Source organism: Hyla sarda, chromosome 10 (assembly GCF_029499605.1).
Source record: "Hyla sarda isolate aHylSar1 chromosome 10, aHylSar1.hap1, whole genome shotgun sequence".
In the NCBI taxonomy this organism is placed as follows: Eukaryota; Metazoa; Chordata; class Amphibia; order Anura; family Hylidae; genus Hyla; species Hyla sarda.
The window spans coordinates 18,949,368-18,968,072 of NC_079198.1; the positions used below are offsets into that span (position 1 = coordinate 18,949,368).

Here is an 18,705-nt window from a genome sequence, read left to right on the forward strand (position 1 = left end):
TATTATAATACATAGCAGAACATATATACAGGGAGTAAACAAGTACAAGGGACCAAAGGGACACTGAAGGGAGGCTCCCGGACAGGGCAGTAGGGGTACGGGGTAAAAACCTCCCGTACTGGGCCACCACACTGTATTCACTAGATGTTTTTTTGCAATAAACTGTAGCAAATATAGTGAAGACATGGGCACTCGCCATTAAAACATAGCTTTTATTCATCCATATTAAAAATTACTCCTAGACTGGGAAACAGCCAAATGTTGCTTCCGGGGTCGTATTCTGTTTCCCTGTCCATAAGCAATTTTCAATATGGACGAATAAAACCTACTTGTTAATGGTGAGTGCCCATGTTTTCTCTATATTTGCTAATGTTTATTGTGGACTACCATTGAACCTTGTTCACATGTAAGCACCATCAATTTCGTTTTTAGTTGCAGTGCTTGTACTTGACTGCAATTTTTTGAGGGCGTCAGTCTCTAGATGTTTGCTTTGGGTTTTTATTTGCTGTTGTTGTGTTGTAGTCTTTTTCTGCAATTTTCACTTTACCATAAAAAAACATCATGTTTTTGCTATACTGCTGCCCGAAGACGCGTTTCTCATCCATCATTTTGTATGAAACATTATGAAGCCACAAGTTAATATTTAGTTAATTGTTCTTCTCATTTCTCACCATTTGGAGTCAAAGGGAATTTTCTGTGTCAGTCCCAATTCCCCTCGGCAGGTTTGAAAAAAATAGGACATTATAATTTAAAGGGGAAGTACTCATTTTGTTCATTGTTCTGTGTACTGTATGCTTTTAGTAATCATGTAGTAAACAGTAATGTATTTCTGCGAAGGAAAAAGGAGAAGCGGGCAGCTCTTTAGTTCCTTAACTAGGAAGGTAAAATTGTGCAAAATAAAAAGGTTTACAGTATATGATTGTACTGTGGCAGGTCGGCCTGTTAGCATATTTGAATGGTCACATGTAATACCCCATTTCCCCTGCAGTGGCCACTGTAGAGAAATTGTAGAGCTGGATGAAACTTTCACTGGTGATGACATGGGAGCAAACAGAGCGGGGGGAACCCCTGGCATAGTGGCACCTTGATGGGGGTTTTAGTGGCCCTTCCATATGGAATAGGGGGTAATTTTTGGTTGCAGGATGGATGACAAGGTAATGGGGGGGGGGGGGTATAAGGGGTTCATTTACTGCTGCCCCTTTAAGGGACGGCAGCAGGTGGCCTGAAGGGGGGGTAACAGGGAGGTCATCTGGAGGGGAGGGGGAAGTGTATATTAGGGGGTGCTATGGGGGATGGTATTCACCAGTCGGTGTGTGGAAGCAGGAAGAAGGTGCCGCCCACCCGCCCCTTTTTTGTCGTCCGTTGGTTGGATTTTGATAGGTGGTGTGACGTGTGAACAGGTGGTCACGGCCAGGGGTAAGAGCATGGTGCACAAGTCTGATTGGGGGAGGGGAGTGTCCTCCAGTGAACTCTGGTTATGTTTATATGTATAAGATATTTAACAATTATTTATTTGATTGTTAAATAAACGTGCCACACAGACCAATTTTTCCACAATATGTGTCAGTGTCCTTTTTGGGGAATCAAAGGGCCCCTGGTGCCACTCACAAGGGGGGTCACATGACGGAGTCACACCCCCCCCCCCCCCCCCCATCCACTGCTGCACCGTGACCGCAGCGGTTTTCCTTAAAGCAGCAGGGGGAGGAGTGTTGTTGCAGCGCGCAACGTGACGTCACGACGCTGACGCCGCTTTCACGGATCAGGATCCATCACCAGCGGTCGGACGCAATTCAATGTGAAGGGAGGGGGTGTAATTAAGTGGGAGGAGGGAGGGGGTGTAATTGGGGGAGGGAGGGGGTGTAATTAAGGGGGGTGCCAAATAAAGGATCTGCCCTGGGTGGCAAATGCTCTAGGTACACCCCTGCAGAGGACACAGATGTAGTTGAGGGTTGCGTGGGGGGGGGGGGGGGGGGAGGGGGGGCAGTTGGGCGCAGTCTAAACTTCCCAACCCTTGCGCACTGTGAGTGGGCCCTACAGATTATAGGGGCCCGGAGCCGCCTCCCTTATTGTACCTCCTCCCCCCCTGCTTGCTATGCCTTTAGAAAAATTAAATGACTATTCCCTGGTGTTTATTTGGAGCTGAATTCTTTCTGAATTGTCTTGACGTTACTTTGAAAGTGTCTTTATTATAATAGAGTAGATCCTGCTTGGGGCAGTTCTCGTTCTAAAAGGCACAGATGTCTATCTATAGCAAACAAACAAGTAGCTGTGTTGATTTACTATGGAATTTTTTTTTTTTTTACATTTTATGTAACCTGATAGGGTTTTGCAGGTGAAATTGCTGTACTCCTGCAGAGGGCATCGCTCTATCAGTAGGGGCAATTGACATTCTGAAGACCAAAGTTTTATATGAAATGATGCCACTAGAGCAACGGTCTCCAAAATGTGGCCCTTGAGATGTTGCAAAACTACAACTCCCAGCATGCCCGGACAGCCGTTGGCTGTCCGGGCATGCTGGGAGTTGTAGTTTTGCAACATCTCGAGAGCTACAGTTTAGGACCACTGTGCTAGAGCCATATGTCCTAAATTCATCTAGAGGTACAGCCAGGCCTACTATTGCTATGATGTATGCCAATTTTACAAAATCTACCAGGCTATGCCCAGTCCCACTATGTCCTGCCCACTTTTCACCCAAAAAATTTGTGGACTGCGCAAAAGTTTGAATGTCGCACTTTTTGCAGTTAGTAAAAAAATGAATAAATACATTTTGAGATGTTACTGTACACAACAAAAATCCTGATCAGTCACATTCTGAGCACCCAGACCCCCACAAATCTCCAGACACAGCCGGCTGAGCACCTTACTCCCTGCGATCTCCATCTCGCACAAGACGAGCCTCACAGACTGATCATGGAGCCCATCTTGTGCAGCAAGGGACAGCAGGAAGCTGGGTAGTGAAGTGCACAGCCATGGCATCGCTCCTGGCCACATTCAGAGACCAAACACCTAGACCCCGACCACCAAAATCCAGACATGTCCCTGTGACTTTTTTTAATAACTAAAAAAAAACTGGCCTTGCCACAAGATAACTCCCCCCCATGACCATAGAGAAGGGCAAAAAGGGGTAATCCACCCCTAGACAACTTATCCCCTATCCTAAGAATAGGGGATAAGATGTCTAATTGTGGGATGGGGTTGGAGTCCGTTACGTCACATCTCCTGCATTCATGTCTATGGGAAAGGAAGTGACGGCTGTGGTTCATGTCTATGGGAGAGGACGTGACGGCTGTGGTTCATGTCTATGGGAGAGGACGTGACGGCTGTGGTTCATGTCTATGGGAGAGGACGTGACAGCTGTGGTTCATGTCTATGGGAGAGGACGTGACGGCTGTGGTTCATGTCTATGGGAGAGGACGTGACGCCTGTGGTTCATGTCTCATGGGAGAGGACGTGACGGTTGTGGTTCATGTCTATGGGAGAGGACGTGATGGCTGTGGTTCATGTCTATGGGAGAGGACGTGACGGTTGTGGTTCATGTCTATGGGAGAGGACGTGACGGCTGTGGTTCATGTTTATGGGAGAGGACGTGACGGCTGTGGTTCATGTCTATGGGAGAGGACGTGACGGCTGTGGTTCATGTCTATGGGAGAGGACGTGATGGCTGTGGTTCATGTCTATGGGAGAGGACGTGACGGCTGTGGTTCATGTCTATGGGAGAGGACGTGACGGCTGTGGTTCATGTCTATGGGAGAGGACGTGATGGCTGTGGTTCATGTCTATGGGAGAGGACGTGACGGGCTGTGGTTCATGTCTATGGGAGAGGACGTGACGGCTGTGGTTCATGTCTATGGGAGAGGACGTGACGGCTGTGGTTCATGTCTATGGGAGAGGACGTGACGGCTGTGGTTCATGTCTATGGGAGAGGACGTGACGGGCTGTGGTTCATGTCTATGGGAGAGGACGTGATGGCTGTGGTTCATGTCTATGGGAGAGGACGTGACGCCTGTGGTTCATGTCTCATGGGAGAGGACGTGACGGTTGTGGTTCATGTCTATGGGAGAGGACGTGATGGCTGTGGTTCATGTCTATGGGAGAGGGCGTGACGGCTGTGGTTCATGTCTATGGGAGAGGACGTGACGGCTGTGGTTCATGTCTATGGGAGAGGACGTGACGGCTGTGGTTCATGTCTATGGGAGAAGACGTGACGGCTGTGGACGTCATGGAAGTGGTGTGGCATGACGTCATGAACACGGCCGGCATTCTGAACATAACCTGCTAGGGATGGAGTACCCCTTTAAGAAGTACAGAAGAGAGAGAATTACGGAATTGATGGGGATTCACCAATTTCTGCAGTAAATATCTTTTAATATATTAGATTACTATACCCTCTGAGATGGGGGCTCAGCAACTGATTCAGATGCTCAGTGTACTGTATAGTAGCAGGGACTTCTGTCTATGATAGGAGTCCCTGCTCCTGTACATAGTTTGTGTGGACAATCCCAAGTTGAGATCTGAAACAAATATGACAGATTTCCCGACTTGGGCCCCAAATGAAGTTTATACAGATAGTAACGAAAGGGCTTGGGCAAGTCAGTATTCTATGTATCAAACTTAGCTGGGAAACCTACCCTAATAAACCAACTAAATAGTTTCCTTTATGGTTGCTCATAGGTGAATCGGCATTTACAGACTAATGTGCATTATATCAGTTGTACCCTTTTAAGACCATCTGGGTAGCACATGCCCTCCTGCACCACAATGAAAATAAACAGATTTGCCTGGAAGACGGTAGTTTGTTGAGTTCCCCTTTTCGATGGGTTTTCCCCATTTAACAAAAACATAACTGTTTTCCAGATGACAGCGAGGTTCATTTATATAAAGCGACATTGTGATGTGCGTTTTCCATCTGCAAAAATGGAGCAACTGTTCACACGGCTGGTACAAGACTTATGGGGATTTTGCACAGATTCAGTGTATCAGTCCATTTAGGGTTGACAGTCATTCTTTTTAGTACAAAAGTTACTCTTCAGCGTGTGAAATATGGAAAAGACACGGCCCACTCCGACCCCTACCCATATGGCTAGACCAGGATTTCCCAACCAGGGTGCCTCCAGCTGTTGCAAAACTACAACTCTCAGCATGCCTGGACAACCAAAGGCGGAGGTAATAAAAGCGTATTAGACAGTATTATAACTTGTAACTTGACATCATGGCACCAAAGGCTAAAGGAAAAACAAATCCTCGAATCGCCCTTTAAAAAGGTTGTCTCATATTGAGTATATGGACATAGTAACATAGTAACCATTTAAAGGGGTTATCCAGAGGGAAAAAAAAAAAAAAATTATATATATATATATATATATATATATATATATATATATCAACTGGCTCCAGAAAGTTAAACAGATTTGTAAATTACTTCTATTAAAAAATCTTATTCCTTCCAATAATTATCAGCTGCTGAAGTAGAGTTGTTCTTTTCTGTCTGACAACAGTGCTCTCTGCTGACATCTCTGCTTGTCTCAGGAACTGCACAGAGTAGAAGAGGTTTGCTATGGGAATTTGCTTCTACTCTGGACAGTTCCCGAGACACGTGTCATCAGAGAGCACTTAGACAGAAAAGAACAACTCAACTTCAGCAGCTCATAAGTACTGAAAGGATTAAGTTTTTTTTAGTAGAAGTAATTTACAAATCTGTTTAACTTTCTGGAGCCAGTATATATATATATATATATATATATATATATATATATATATATATATATATATAAAATCAAAGTTTTTTCCTGGATAACCCCTTTAACCTAAAATCCTACCGTGTGGATCCAGAAGAAGGCAAAAAAAAAAAAAAAAACATGAGGCTGATGACAAATGCCCCATGGCAGAGGAAAAATTCCTTCCCGACCCCAATATGGCGATCACAATACATCATAGGTTGGCATTGTCACTGTTAAACTGTACGCTCAATTATGTAGTCCAATACATTGCCACATATGGGGGCAGGCTTGCCATTCAGTAAAAAATAGATTAGTAAAAATGCTTCCCAGCTTTCCCAGGAACATGTCATTCTTATACATTTTTTATTCTTTTTAGGGTCTGTTCACACTTCATGCTACTCATGGAAATTAATGGGCAGCAAAAACTGCTGCATAAAATCTGCACCCAAATATGGCCATGTGAATGCATTTCTTGCCTCCTCTTCTGTGTTATGCTTCTTCCCTTTTACTGTGGTGATCACCCTGATCCGCGCTGCTGTCACAGAAAGTCCCTTGACTTCTCTCCTTCTTCTAAAATCTCTAGTGCAGTGTTTCCCAACCAGCTGTTGCAAAACTACAACTTCCAGCATGCCCGGACAGCCTTTGGCTGTCCGGGCATGCTGGGAGTTGTAGTTTTGCAGCAGCTGGAGGCACCCTGGTTGGGAAACACTACTCTAGTGGGTTGACAAATACAATGAATATGATGCTCATCTGCCGCTTTATACCGCTCATCTGCCGCTTTGGGGGTAAATGGCTATGCTGTGAGATTACCATAACACTGTGGCTAGCTTTTTGTGAACTGGTATTTCCTGTTTGAGTTTTCTTTTTTGCCTACAAATCCCATAATTCCATTTTCCTCCCTCCCACACATCAGCCACCCCACCCATTGAAACATAAATGAGCTGCATCCATTCAAAAGACCTGTGTTTTTTCAATCAGGGTGCCTACAGCTGTTGCATTAGTTGCAGATTGATCTCTCTCCCACCAAGCGATCGTTCCACCCATTGAAGCAGACAGGCTCCCTGTCATCAGCTGACTAGTCAGTCAGGTCTCGGCCGCATTGCAACCTGGGAAAAATCTGAGACAACAGTCATTTTGTATGCTGTTAAAAATAAATATTGGGGTGAAAATCACAGAAGAATTGTGAGAAAACCGTCACACACAGGTACAGACACTATATTATGGACTACACTAACTTTACAGCCCCTGTAGCATAGTCAAATAAAAATTCCTGCAATAACCCTTTAAAGTTTTTTTCTTCGACTTTTGATTTTGGTAACAAAATACTGGGGGATATCTTCAATATATAATTTTATGTGGTATCACCCTGTGCAGAATTGTTCAAACTATTAAAATATAATGTTTATGATAAAAAAAAGTACCAAACATCAAAAATGCTGATTTTTGCTCACATCCTATAACATCAATACATAATAAACAAATTAACAAAAACTCCCAACAAAATAAAAGTAGTACCGACAGAAACTACAGATCACAGTGCAAATAATGAACCATCACACAGCCTTCTTTACCGAAAAAGAAAAAAAAAGAGGTATAGGGGTCAGGAAAGGACAATTTTATGCATATCAATTTTGTTAATATATGATAATGTATCATTTTTACCTTACAGTATGCTGCGTAAAAACGACAACCCCTCCCCCCCCAAAAAAACAAAAACGTAAAATTGCCACTAAAGATGAGTGAACTTACAGTAAATTCAATTCGTCACGAACTTCTCGGCTCGGCAGTTGATGACTTTTCCTGCGTAAATTAGTTCAGCCTTCAGGTGCTCCGGTGGGCTGGAAAAGGTGGATACATTCCTAGGAAAGAGTCTCCTAGGACTGTATCCAACTTTTCCAGCCCATCGGAACACCGGAAAGCTGAACTAATTTATGCAGGAAAAGTCATCAACTGCCGAGCCGAGAAGTTCGTGACGAATTGAATTTACTGTAAGTTCGCTCATCTCTAATTGCCACAAAAAAAATTAAAAAAAATACATTATTACATTTTCCCACAAATTATGATTTCATGGTTTTGCCGCACATTTTATGGTAAATTGAAATGTCATTACAAAGTTCAATTGGTTGAACAAAAAAAAGGAAGCCCTCATAGGGGTCTAAGGGTACGTTCACACTGCGGAATTCCCGCGGAATTCCAAGGGCGGAATTCTGTGCCGCTGAAATAGTTCCGCGCAAAGAAAGAACATGTTCATTCTTTGCGCGGATGCCGTGAGCACTGCACAGCCGTCAATGGTGACGGCTCAGTGCCCCGCAACCCTAGCGCTGAAGTACTTTCGGCGGCGGCCGCCAGATGGAATCTTCGGTCGCTGAATTCACCGAGCGGAGATTCCGCAGTGTGAACGCACCCTTAAAAGGAAAGATAAAAGACTTATGACTCTTGAAAGGTGAGGAGGAAAAAAAAACAACAAAATGCAAAAATGAAAAATAAAGTAAAAAAAAAGCCAATATTTAACATTGAGAAGAAAAGCTTTTGAAATGTCCCATAATCTAGACCAGTGGTCTCCAAACATGTGGACCTCCAGATGTTGCAAAACTACAACTCCCAGCATGCCCGGACAGCCGACGGCTGTCCGGGCATGCTGGGAGTTGTAGTTTTGTAACAACTGGAAGACCCCGTGTTGACTAATTCCGACATCTCCGCTTTTCGAAAACTTTAGTGCATCATGCAATCTTTTCCTTGTTAACCCTAGGGTGATCGGTTTGCGCCAAAGTAGAAAGTGGCAGTGGCAGAAAAGTTTTGAATATCTCCCCCCCCCCCCCCCCCCCCCCCCCCAGCCCTGGGTACAAAGTGCTGCATGTAAACGAAAGTAGTTGTTGTTTTTTTTTTTTTATTATTTTTGTTTTTTTTAATCGCACTTCCCTCATTGGGACTTAGTCATGGCCCCTATCGCCTCCTCCGCAGCCGTCACCTCTTTCCACATTACAACATATTCCAAAGAATCTTTTGTTTCCTGATTCATCTAGAAGAGCCGAAACACGACAAAATATCTACATAGAGACAATGGGGGATGAGTTATCAGGTTGCCGGTTGCCCATAGCAACCAATCACATGGCTTCTTTCATTTTCCAGGTGCCATTTTGAAAATGAAAGTAGACAGTCTGATTGGTTGCTATGGGCAACGGCTCAGCTTTTCCTCTACACAGGTTTTGTTAAATCTCCCCCTATGTGCGTGGCATTAGCTACTTGTACGTTTAGCACTTAAATTCACCCGCGGTAGCGTTGGCATGTGTCAGTCAGGTGGCACTTGATAAAGCTTTGTCGGTGCCAAGCGCCATTCTTTTGCGGTTTACCCTGCTTGTGGGGACATGCAGGGCACCCTGTGTGATCTGAGGCGAAAAGTTTACGATAATCCAGGATGTGGGTGATATTGGCATGTGCCCTATGTGCACCAATACAACTTCCAGGAACATACATTAAATGTTATGTTAGATAAGCGTTTAGGGTGGGTTCATACCACGAATTTTCTATAAAGTTTTTTGATACGTTTTTTTTTTTTTTTTTAAACCGTATGCAACCATACAGCAAACCGTGGCCATAGACTTTCCATTCAAAACCGTACGCACCATATTGTATACGGTTGTCTCCGTTTTTCACACCACACAGTTTTTAACTTTTTTTTTTTTTCTGGACAGAAAACCGTATTGACCTGTATACGGTTTTCTTTAACATGGGAGTCAATGGGAACCGTACAGACCTGCATGCGTGTTCGGTTCCATCCAGTTTTTACCATACGGTTTTTGACTTTGCACAGTTTTTTTTTCTTGGAATTTCAATCAAACAAGTGAAACTTTATTCATAATGGAGTGAAAAGTTCAAAATGTATATGTTTTTTTTTCTTAAAAAACGGATGCAACCGGATATCATTTTTCAAACCGTATACAGATAAAACTTTGTACACACGTTTTGATACAGTTTAGTCAGGTTTTGAGGAATCCGTTTTTTTTTTTTAAATCAAAAACCTGATAAAAAAAACTGTATTGCAAAAACGTGGTGTGACCCTACCCTTGAATGGAAACATATCAGGCAATAACATAAATAATAATGACATAGTCGCAATATTACAAAAACATTTCACAGGTAGGGGTGTGAAAGGTAATGTTAGACCAGTGTTTTTCAAGCAGGGTGCCTTCAGCTGTTGCAAAACTACAACTCCCAGCATGCCCGGACAGCCTTCGGCTGTCCGGGCATGCTGGGAGTTGTAGTTTTGCAACAGCTGGAGGCACACTGGTTGAGGAACACTGTGTAAGGGTGGGTTCACACCACAATTTTGCTATAGGTTTCGGCATACAGTTTCATAAAAAAAAAACAAAAAAAAACGTATGCAACCGTACAGAAAACCGTGCCCATAGACTTCCCATTCAAAACTATATGCACCATAATGTATTCCGGATAGAAAACCGTTGCTTACCACGGTCTGGGTGAAAAACCGTATTAAACCGTATGTTTTTTTTTTTTTAAACATTGGGAGTCAATGAGAACCGTAGAGAACCGTATGTGCGTACTGTTCCATCCGGTTTTCACCATACGGTTTTTGACTTGGCACATTTTTTTTCTTGGAATTTCAATCAAACAAGTGAAAATGTATTCATAATGGAGTGAAAAAATTTAAAAACATACGTTTTTTTCTTCAAAAAAACAGATTCAACTGGACATAATTTTTATCAAAAACCTGATACAGGAACTGTATTGCAAAAACGTGATGTGAACCCAGCCTTAGACAAACACATACGGTTTTCACCATACGGTTTTTGAATTGGCACTTTTGTTTTTTCTTGGAATTTCAATCAAACAAGTGAAAATGTATTCATAATGGAGTGAAAAATTAAAAAAACATACGTTTTTTTCTTTAAAAAAAACGATGCAGCCGGACATCATTTTGATCAAAAACCTGATACGGGATCTGAATTACAAAAACGTGGTGTGATCCCAGCCTTAGACAAGCACATGAATAGCCAAAGTTTTGACAACAGCTGGAGGCACACTGGTTGGGGAACACTGTTTAAGACAAACACATGAATAGTCAATGGCTGTCTGGGCATGCTGGGAGTTGTAGTTTTGCTACAGCTGGAGGCACATTGGTTGGGGAACACTGTGTAAGACAAATATGAATAGCCAAAGGCTATGGGAGTTGTAGATTTGCAACAGCTGGAAGCACACTGGTTGGGGAACACTGTATAATGCAAACACATAAATAGCCAAAGGCTGTGCGGGCATGCTGGAACTTGTAGTTTTGCTACAGCTGGATGCACACTGGTTTGAGAACACTGTGTAAGACAAGCACATGAATAGCCAAAGGCTGTCTGGGCATGCTGAGAGTTGTAGTTTTGCAACAGCAGGAGGCGCATTGGTTGGGGAACACTGTGTAAGACAAATATGAATAGCCAAATGCTATGGGAGTTGTAGTTTTGCAACAGCTGGAGGCACACTGGTTGGGAAACACTGTGTAATACAAACACATGAATACCCAAAGGCTGTGCGGGCATGCTGGGAGTTGTAGTTTTGCAACCTTGGTTGGAAAACAGTGCCATAGGATTTTGAGAATCCCAGAAAAAAAAATGCCTATACAATATGAATGTTATAAAGAAAATAAATGCCATAAAAAAAATAAAAAAAAATAATAATAATAACAATTATAAAAATAGACCCTTATAATAAATATATGTCATTGAGGGGCTATCCTCTGGTTGGGACCTTGACCTATCAGAGAGAGTGGGAAGCTGCTAGTGTGCAAGCACTGCAGAATATATGGTCATCATAATACAAACCAAAAATTATATTAACACTAATTATTATTATTATTATTATTGTTGTTGTTGTTGTTGTTTTTGTTGTTGTTAATAATATTATTATTTTATTAGTGTTATTTTCTAGAATTGAATACATCTTGTTCATCTATTATGTATCATGTTGTGTGTTTGCAGTGATGTTTACCAATACTTAGCATGTTTCCAAAATACTGTAGAGCAACATCCCCCAACCTTTGGCTCTCCAACGATTGCAAAACTACAACTTTTAACACGCACAGTCTGGGCATGATGGGAGTTGTAGTTTTGCAACCGCTGGAAGGTCACAGGTTGGGGAACACTACTGTAGGGTCTCCTAGAATTATAAGTCCCAGCTAAGGTTCCTAGTCTGGGATTTGCATTTCCAGGACGGATATATCAAGTTTTCAGATGCGCCTATGTAGCGGAGCTGAAGTTTTTCGTGTATGTGACTGTACACAGCAGTGTTTCCCAACCAAGGTGCCTCCAGCTGTTGCAAAAACTACAATTCCCACATATTCTCAGAGTGGAACATCTTACAGGTAGGGGTGTGAATGGTCAGTGTTTGCCAACCTAGGTGCTTCCAGCTGTTGCAAAGGTACAACTCCCAGCATGCTAGGAGTTGTAGTTTTGCAACAGCTGGAGGCACCCTGGTTGGAAAACACTGGTATAAAGAAATAGGGTACAATTGTCTGGGTACAAGAGTCACTTGCTACAATTCCATGAAGGCAAATGTGAACATACCCTGTTGCAAAACTACAACTCCCAGCATACCCGAACAGTCATTGACTGTCTGGGCATGCTGGTAGTTGTAGTTTTGCAACAGCTGGAGGCACTCTGGTTGGAAAACACTGGTATAAAGAAATAGGGTACAATTGTCTGGGTACAAGAGTCCCTTGCTACAATTCCATGAACGTACATGTGAACGTACCCTGTTGCAAAACTACAACTCCCAGCATACCCGGACAGCCAATGGCTGTCCGGGCATGCTGGGAGTTGTAGTTTTGCAACAGCTGGAGACACCCTGGTTGGGAAACACTGGTATATGTAGAAATAGGGTACAATTGCCTGGGTACAAGAGTCACTTGCTACAATTCCATGAACATTCTTGAGAGTTGTAAATTTGCAACAGCTGGAAGCCCCCTGGTTGGGAAACACTGGTATATGGAAATCATATATATATATATATTTTTTTTTATATAGAGTGGTAGCGGGGTGTGATGTGGGCAGATGTTGTTACCCTAGGGGCCGATGGCATTAACCCCTTGTATTCGTGACGCCAGGGTGTGGTTTATCTTAAAACCACCTGATGGTATACTGCTGGATCCTGGGCTAGGCACGGGGGCAATAAAGACTCTGACACCAAGTTATGGACAATGGTAGCTTTACTGAAGGTAGACAGTTGGTAAAGTCTATACACTTCAGCCAGGGCCCAAGAAAGTGACCAGTGAGACGCAGAGACCTTAAAGCGTACCCGTCAGATCCAACAAAATTTTTTTTTTTTTTTTAAATATATCACTCATTTTTATGTGTCTAGCACCTGTATTTATTTTTTATTATACTTTTAATTTAGCTCACTAGTCTGAATTGCTCTCAAAGGGAGGGGGCGTGGCCTCACTGTGCAGGTCTCCGCCCCCTCCCTCAGTATGCTGTCTGCTCACATCTCCCCTAGCATTAGCAAAACTACAACTCCCAGCTTGTCCTCACTGACAGTAGCGGGACACAAGATGACAGTGGGAGGATTTTTCCTCCAGCTCTGAGCCCTGCACTCACAGCTGTCAATCAAGTGTGTCCATGACATAGGTGATGACGCATGGACACAGCAGGACTAGTATCTGTCCATACAGGCAGGGGGGGGGGGCAGTTGTTTGACTGGCTATTTCAGTATGAAATACTGAAAATTTTCTAATGAAAGCAATTGCAAAACCTATTGGTTATACATGCTTTACAACATATCAAAAGTTTTTGTATCTGACAGTGCCCATTTAAGGGCTTGCTGGGACTTGTAGTAGGACTGGACAATTGAATGCAGACCACGCTGACTGGGACTGACTTGACTTGACTCACAAAGCTGTGACTTTATCTTACTTGAATTGATTGTGGCTGCAGGACTGGACCACCACAATAGTTTTTCATGCCTGCAAGAGGCACTGGTTACAATTTAATGGGAGAAATGTACTGTATGTGATTACATGACAGAATTTAATCGTAATATATAAGAGGAACTTTTCTAAGTTAATCCAGATATGATGGTCTGCAAGGAGATGTTCTAAGGGGTATTAATACTGGGCAATATAAGGCGAGTAATAGAAATTTCCGGTTATTTTATATAAGGATGACCCCTCCTCTCCTTCCTTGTTTCCTTTATACATAGGGGAGGAGCCCTTCAGGGAACAGAATGAGAAAGCACCTGGGTGTGTAAAATGATCACGGGGAAGTCCCTATCATACTGCTGTTTCCTACACAGACTGACAGTCTGAAGATTGCAAGAGAGAACACCGGGGGAGTGTGAGGTTAAGGGGAAGTCTGGGGAAGAGGAGGGGGAAGAAGGGTCAACAACCTATAGACAAGACTTAAAGGGCATTAGCCAAAAACAAACAGGGTGTCCCTGGGTTAGTGCAGTTAGGGAGGACATACCCTAGAGGGAACCGACTGTATGGAAAAGACTAGACGGGGGAGAGGTTAGAAGGTTTAAGGTGTTCCTGATGCTGCCAGTGCATTGAGGAAGGATGGGGAGAAGAAGAGAAGGACCACCCAAAGAGGAGGAGATGGACAATCAAGGGGGCAGAAGAGCAAAGTGACAGGAAAGGGAATACAACGGGCAAACTGGATGGACAAAATGGAAGGGCAAGGTGGAAATTGCCCCAAATAAATAATAAAAGGGGAGGGAGAAGAGAGATAAGAGAAGGTGGAGAAGAGGGGAGGGGAAGACTAGAGAAGAAAGTGATACATTGTGTCATACACAAGTACCCCGGGGATAAGTGAGTGCCAGCTCTTCATGGAGTGACATCCCATGGACAACCACCCAAGCCATTCTGCAGAAGGCATGGACACCTCAACGTCCCCTCTGGACCTCAGCATCAGGAGGGGCGCAGACATGTTGGATGCCCTTCCGAAGAGTCCTCAAGGTTTTTGGGCGAGATCACTGAGGGCATTGGAGCCACTAAAGGAGATGAAACTAGAGAATACGAAGCAACCAAGCGCTCTCAAGAACGGGTCGTGCCAGGACCCCCGACTGTATAAAGACCAAACCTGTTTGCCCCTGAGAAAGAGAAAATTTCCTCTACTACCCAAAGAGGAGGCTACGGCTGCGAAACGTGCCAATGACTACTCGGAGTGGAAATTCTGCAGCCCCCCATACATGGCGGTGACGTTACCCCCATTGTCACCGTACTACTCAGGTGAGAGAGAATCAAAGCTTGTACGTTTGGCAGCACTAAGTCATTTTGTATTCTTCACAAATTTGCATAGGACTGCTGAGAAAACTATTTCCTTACAGTGCACAAAGGATGGCCATCACACACTCAGCTCTGCTACATGTAATACTATGAACATGAATGTGCATTAATAGGAAATGCATCAGCCATTTGACTATGGTTGTTACCATTAACACAGTAACAATCAGTCCTAAGGTCACCCCGCTGTTTGCTTGATATAATGGGTTAATGTAATGGGTTAAATGTTTATTCTATTAGGAAAGGTTGGATTGGAATTAATGAACGTTCCTTTAAGACAGTGGAAGAAATGAATGTTATTGGAAGAAACGAATGTTCCTTTAAGACAGTTTTCCAAACAGTGTGGCTCCAGCTGTTGCAAAACTACAACTCCCAGCATGCCCGGACAGCCAACGGCTGTCCGGGCATGCTGGGAGTTGTAGTTTTTCAACAGGGTACATTCATATTTGCAGAAATCTGAATCTTCAGCATGAATTTCTGCAAACCATAGTCTTATGAATGAGGCAGCTTCGGAAATGTCTGCAAGAAATCTGCTGCATGTGAATATACTCATACTGGTATGAATGGACTGAAGGATGACAGGCTATGTGTGCCATGCTGCCATATATATATATATATATATATATATATATATATATATATATATATATATATATATATTTATTAACTTATTTTTTTTTTTTTTTGGCCCTTGTGTGTGTGTGTGTATATATATATATATATATATATATATATATATATATATATATACATATATATATATATATATATATATATATATATATATATAAATATATAAATATATTTATATATATTTATTTATATATATATATATATATATATATATATATATACATATACATATGTATATATATATATATATATATATATATATATATACACATGTATGGGAAAAAAAAAAATATATATATATATATATATATATATATATAAATAATAATTTTTTTTTGGCCCGTGTGTGTGTGTGTGTGTGTGTGTGTGTGTATATATATATATTATATGTATGGGGAATAAAAAAAAAAAAAATAAAAAAAAATATATATATATATATATATATATATATATATATATAGGGAATGCGGATATAGTTAGATGGTGTACGCTGTGTAGGAGCCTTGGTGAGGGGATCCCAACTTTGTTAAATCCAGATAGCAGCAGCACACAAAAATAGGTGCAAAAAGAAAAAAAAAGGTCTATTGCATCATTCCAGTGTATATAGAGCGAGCACAGAGCTTGAGAATGGCGACGAGAGGTCGCCGAAACGTTGCTCTGTATACACTGTAATGATGCAATAAACCTTCTTTTTTTGCACCTTTTTTGTGTGCTGCTGCTATCTGGATATATATATATATATATATATATATATATATATATATACATATATATATATATACATATATATATATATATATGTATATATATATATATATATATATATATACACACACACACACACACACACACATACATATATATATATATATATATATATATATATCCTGCTGACAGCTTTTATATTGGGGAATTGTTACTTGCTCTACTTGCAGTTCCCAGGTATATAATGTATTGTGCCACCTCGCCCAATCTGACAATTTTGTTTCCTTTTTTCTTATTCTATGTATTTTGTTTTATTTGGACAGTCATCAATACAATGCCTGCTAATCTATAGTAAGATGTGCATCATGATAGAAGACATGCAGGTTGGGTGTAATATGACAAGATGGGGACCACCCAATGTTTCCTCTGAACTGGGTCATATCCAATACAAATTTGATGGCCATGTATGATGCCCGCAAAACGTGGGTGCGCTCCTGCAACTTTATCAAACCAAACTTAGTGTTCTAAAGTTGCAGGCGGGAGCCATGGCTTGGCATGCATCATACGTGCCCATTGAATGTATGTAGGACATGACCCGATTTGACTCATAGCACAGTTGGCATGTTTGGCAACGCCACCCAGGAGCTGAGGACAAACTATTACATCACATGACAACTGCGAGGCAATTACGTCCATGTGTACTGTATATTAATGAGCAAAGCCAAACTGGTTCTGGCTGAACATTGCCAATTTATTTGGGTGTGCCGACTGGTTCAGAATGGTTTATATGGTTATTTCATGTTGATGCCAGGAGTATATTTCATGCAAATGCAACATCTCCATAATATGCATGGTAGGTAACAGTTCGTCACATTAAATATATAACAAAATTGCCGTTGCCACTGACAACATCAAGGGTGTATTCACACGTACAGTATCCTGTGCATATTTGATGCGCAGGATTTGAAGTTGCAAATTTTATACTTTGATCAGTCAATTAGTTTACATTAAAATCTGCAGCTTTAAATCCGACGCATTAAATGGGTACTCCACCGAAATACATCAAATTCCCTATCCGAAGGACCCTCGCGATCTCCGGGACAGCAGCAGCCATGTCTGAAACACGGAAGCTTGGAGCTTCTGTGTTCGTGAAATCCTGCCACACCCCCTCCATTTATGTCTATCGGAGGGGGCGTGATGGTGGATTACCCCTTTAAGGGTACGGTAATGTTTACGCAGCATATTTCATGCTGTGTGAAATCTGCTTTACAGTGGGAAATACATTGCATATTCTCCTATGAGCAGACACACAGGGCTACCCCGGGGGGAGCTCTGTGTGCGCAGTGTGGTTTGGGGGCTGGCCCACGCGTCACAGTCTGACTCCAACCATTACTGCACACACAGTGCTGCCGCCAGTAGCCCTGTGTGTCCGCAGCATATTTCCCAATGCGCAGTGGATTTGGCGCAGCGTGAAAATGTGCTACGTGGGACACTACCCTAAATATGCATGAGATACTGTATGTGGGAATAGACGCTTAAGGATAGAGTCACACATACAGTATTTGCAGCATATTTTGCTGCATATTTCCTGCTGCTGATTTCCCTGCCCATTGACTTCAATGGGTAGGAAAATCAGCAGCAGAAAATATTATGTATGTGTGACCCTACCCTAAGGATCAGTTCACTTGTCCTTTCTTTTGCTACAGATATCTTGCACATTTTCTGCAGCATATTTTGCTGCCCTTTGACTTCAATGGGTAGCAAAATCTGCTACAGCAAATCTGCAGCAGAAAATATGCACGTGTGAACTAACCCTAAAGGGGTTTTCTGAGTTGTATTGTTATATATATATAGAGAGAGGGGGGCGGGGGGCTATGGGACCACTAGACACCAGGTAATAGCAGCATTTAATGTTTAAATGCAGTGATCTGTATAGATCACAGTATTTAACCAGTTAAATGACGGACATCAGAGCGATCTCCAATGTCTGTCATTACCGGCAGATGTCAGCTGCTGATAGCAGTGGATATCTCCCGGTTATGATGCGGGCCCGCGTCATGTCCGCTTACCCGACCCATGACGTGCATGTATGTCATGGGTAGTGTTGAGCGGCATAGGCCATATTCGAATTCGCGAATATTCGCGAATATATGGATGAATATTCGTCATATATTCGCGTTTTATTTTCGCATATGCGGAAAAATCGCGTATGTGAAAATTAGCATAGCGAAAATTAGCATATACAAAAATTAGCATAAGCAAAAATTTGCATATGCGAACATTTGCATATGCTAATTTTCGCATTTACGAAAATTCGCATGCCAGTCTCACACAGTAGTATTACAGCCTTCTTTACACCACACAAGCTGGAAG

The 18,705-nt window shown here is 42.2% G+C and overlaps 1 protein-coding gene across 6 annotated transcripts in view; it reads left to right on the forward strand.

Annotated features, from left to right (window-relative positions):
• Window positions 1-1,343: 1,343 nt before the first annotated feature.
• BCL3 (BCL3 transcription coactivator) overlaps window positions 1,344-18,705 on the forward strand; it is a 79,676-nt gene continuing 62,314 nt past the window's right edge. For 2 of the 6 annotated variants that reach the window (XM_056542446.1, XM_056542452.1), the window contains exons 1-2: window positions 8,876-8,942; window positions 13,914-14,940. In XM_056542446.1, the coding sequence (XP_056398421.1) occupies window positions 14,553-14,940 (388 nt within the window). In that variant the 5' untranslated portion in view covers window positions 8,876-8,942; window positions 13,914-14,552. Of the gene's footprint in view, window positions 1,417-8,073; window positions 8,161-8,875; window positions 8,943-8,967; window positions 9,135-10,168; window positions 10,216-13,913; window positions 14,941-18,705 lie in introns of those variants that run through there. The other 4 variants (XM_056542450.1, XM_056542448.1, XM_056542447.1 and 1 more) reach the window with 4 other exon arrangements.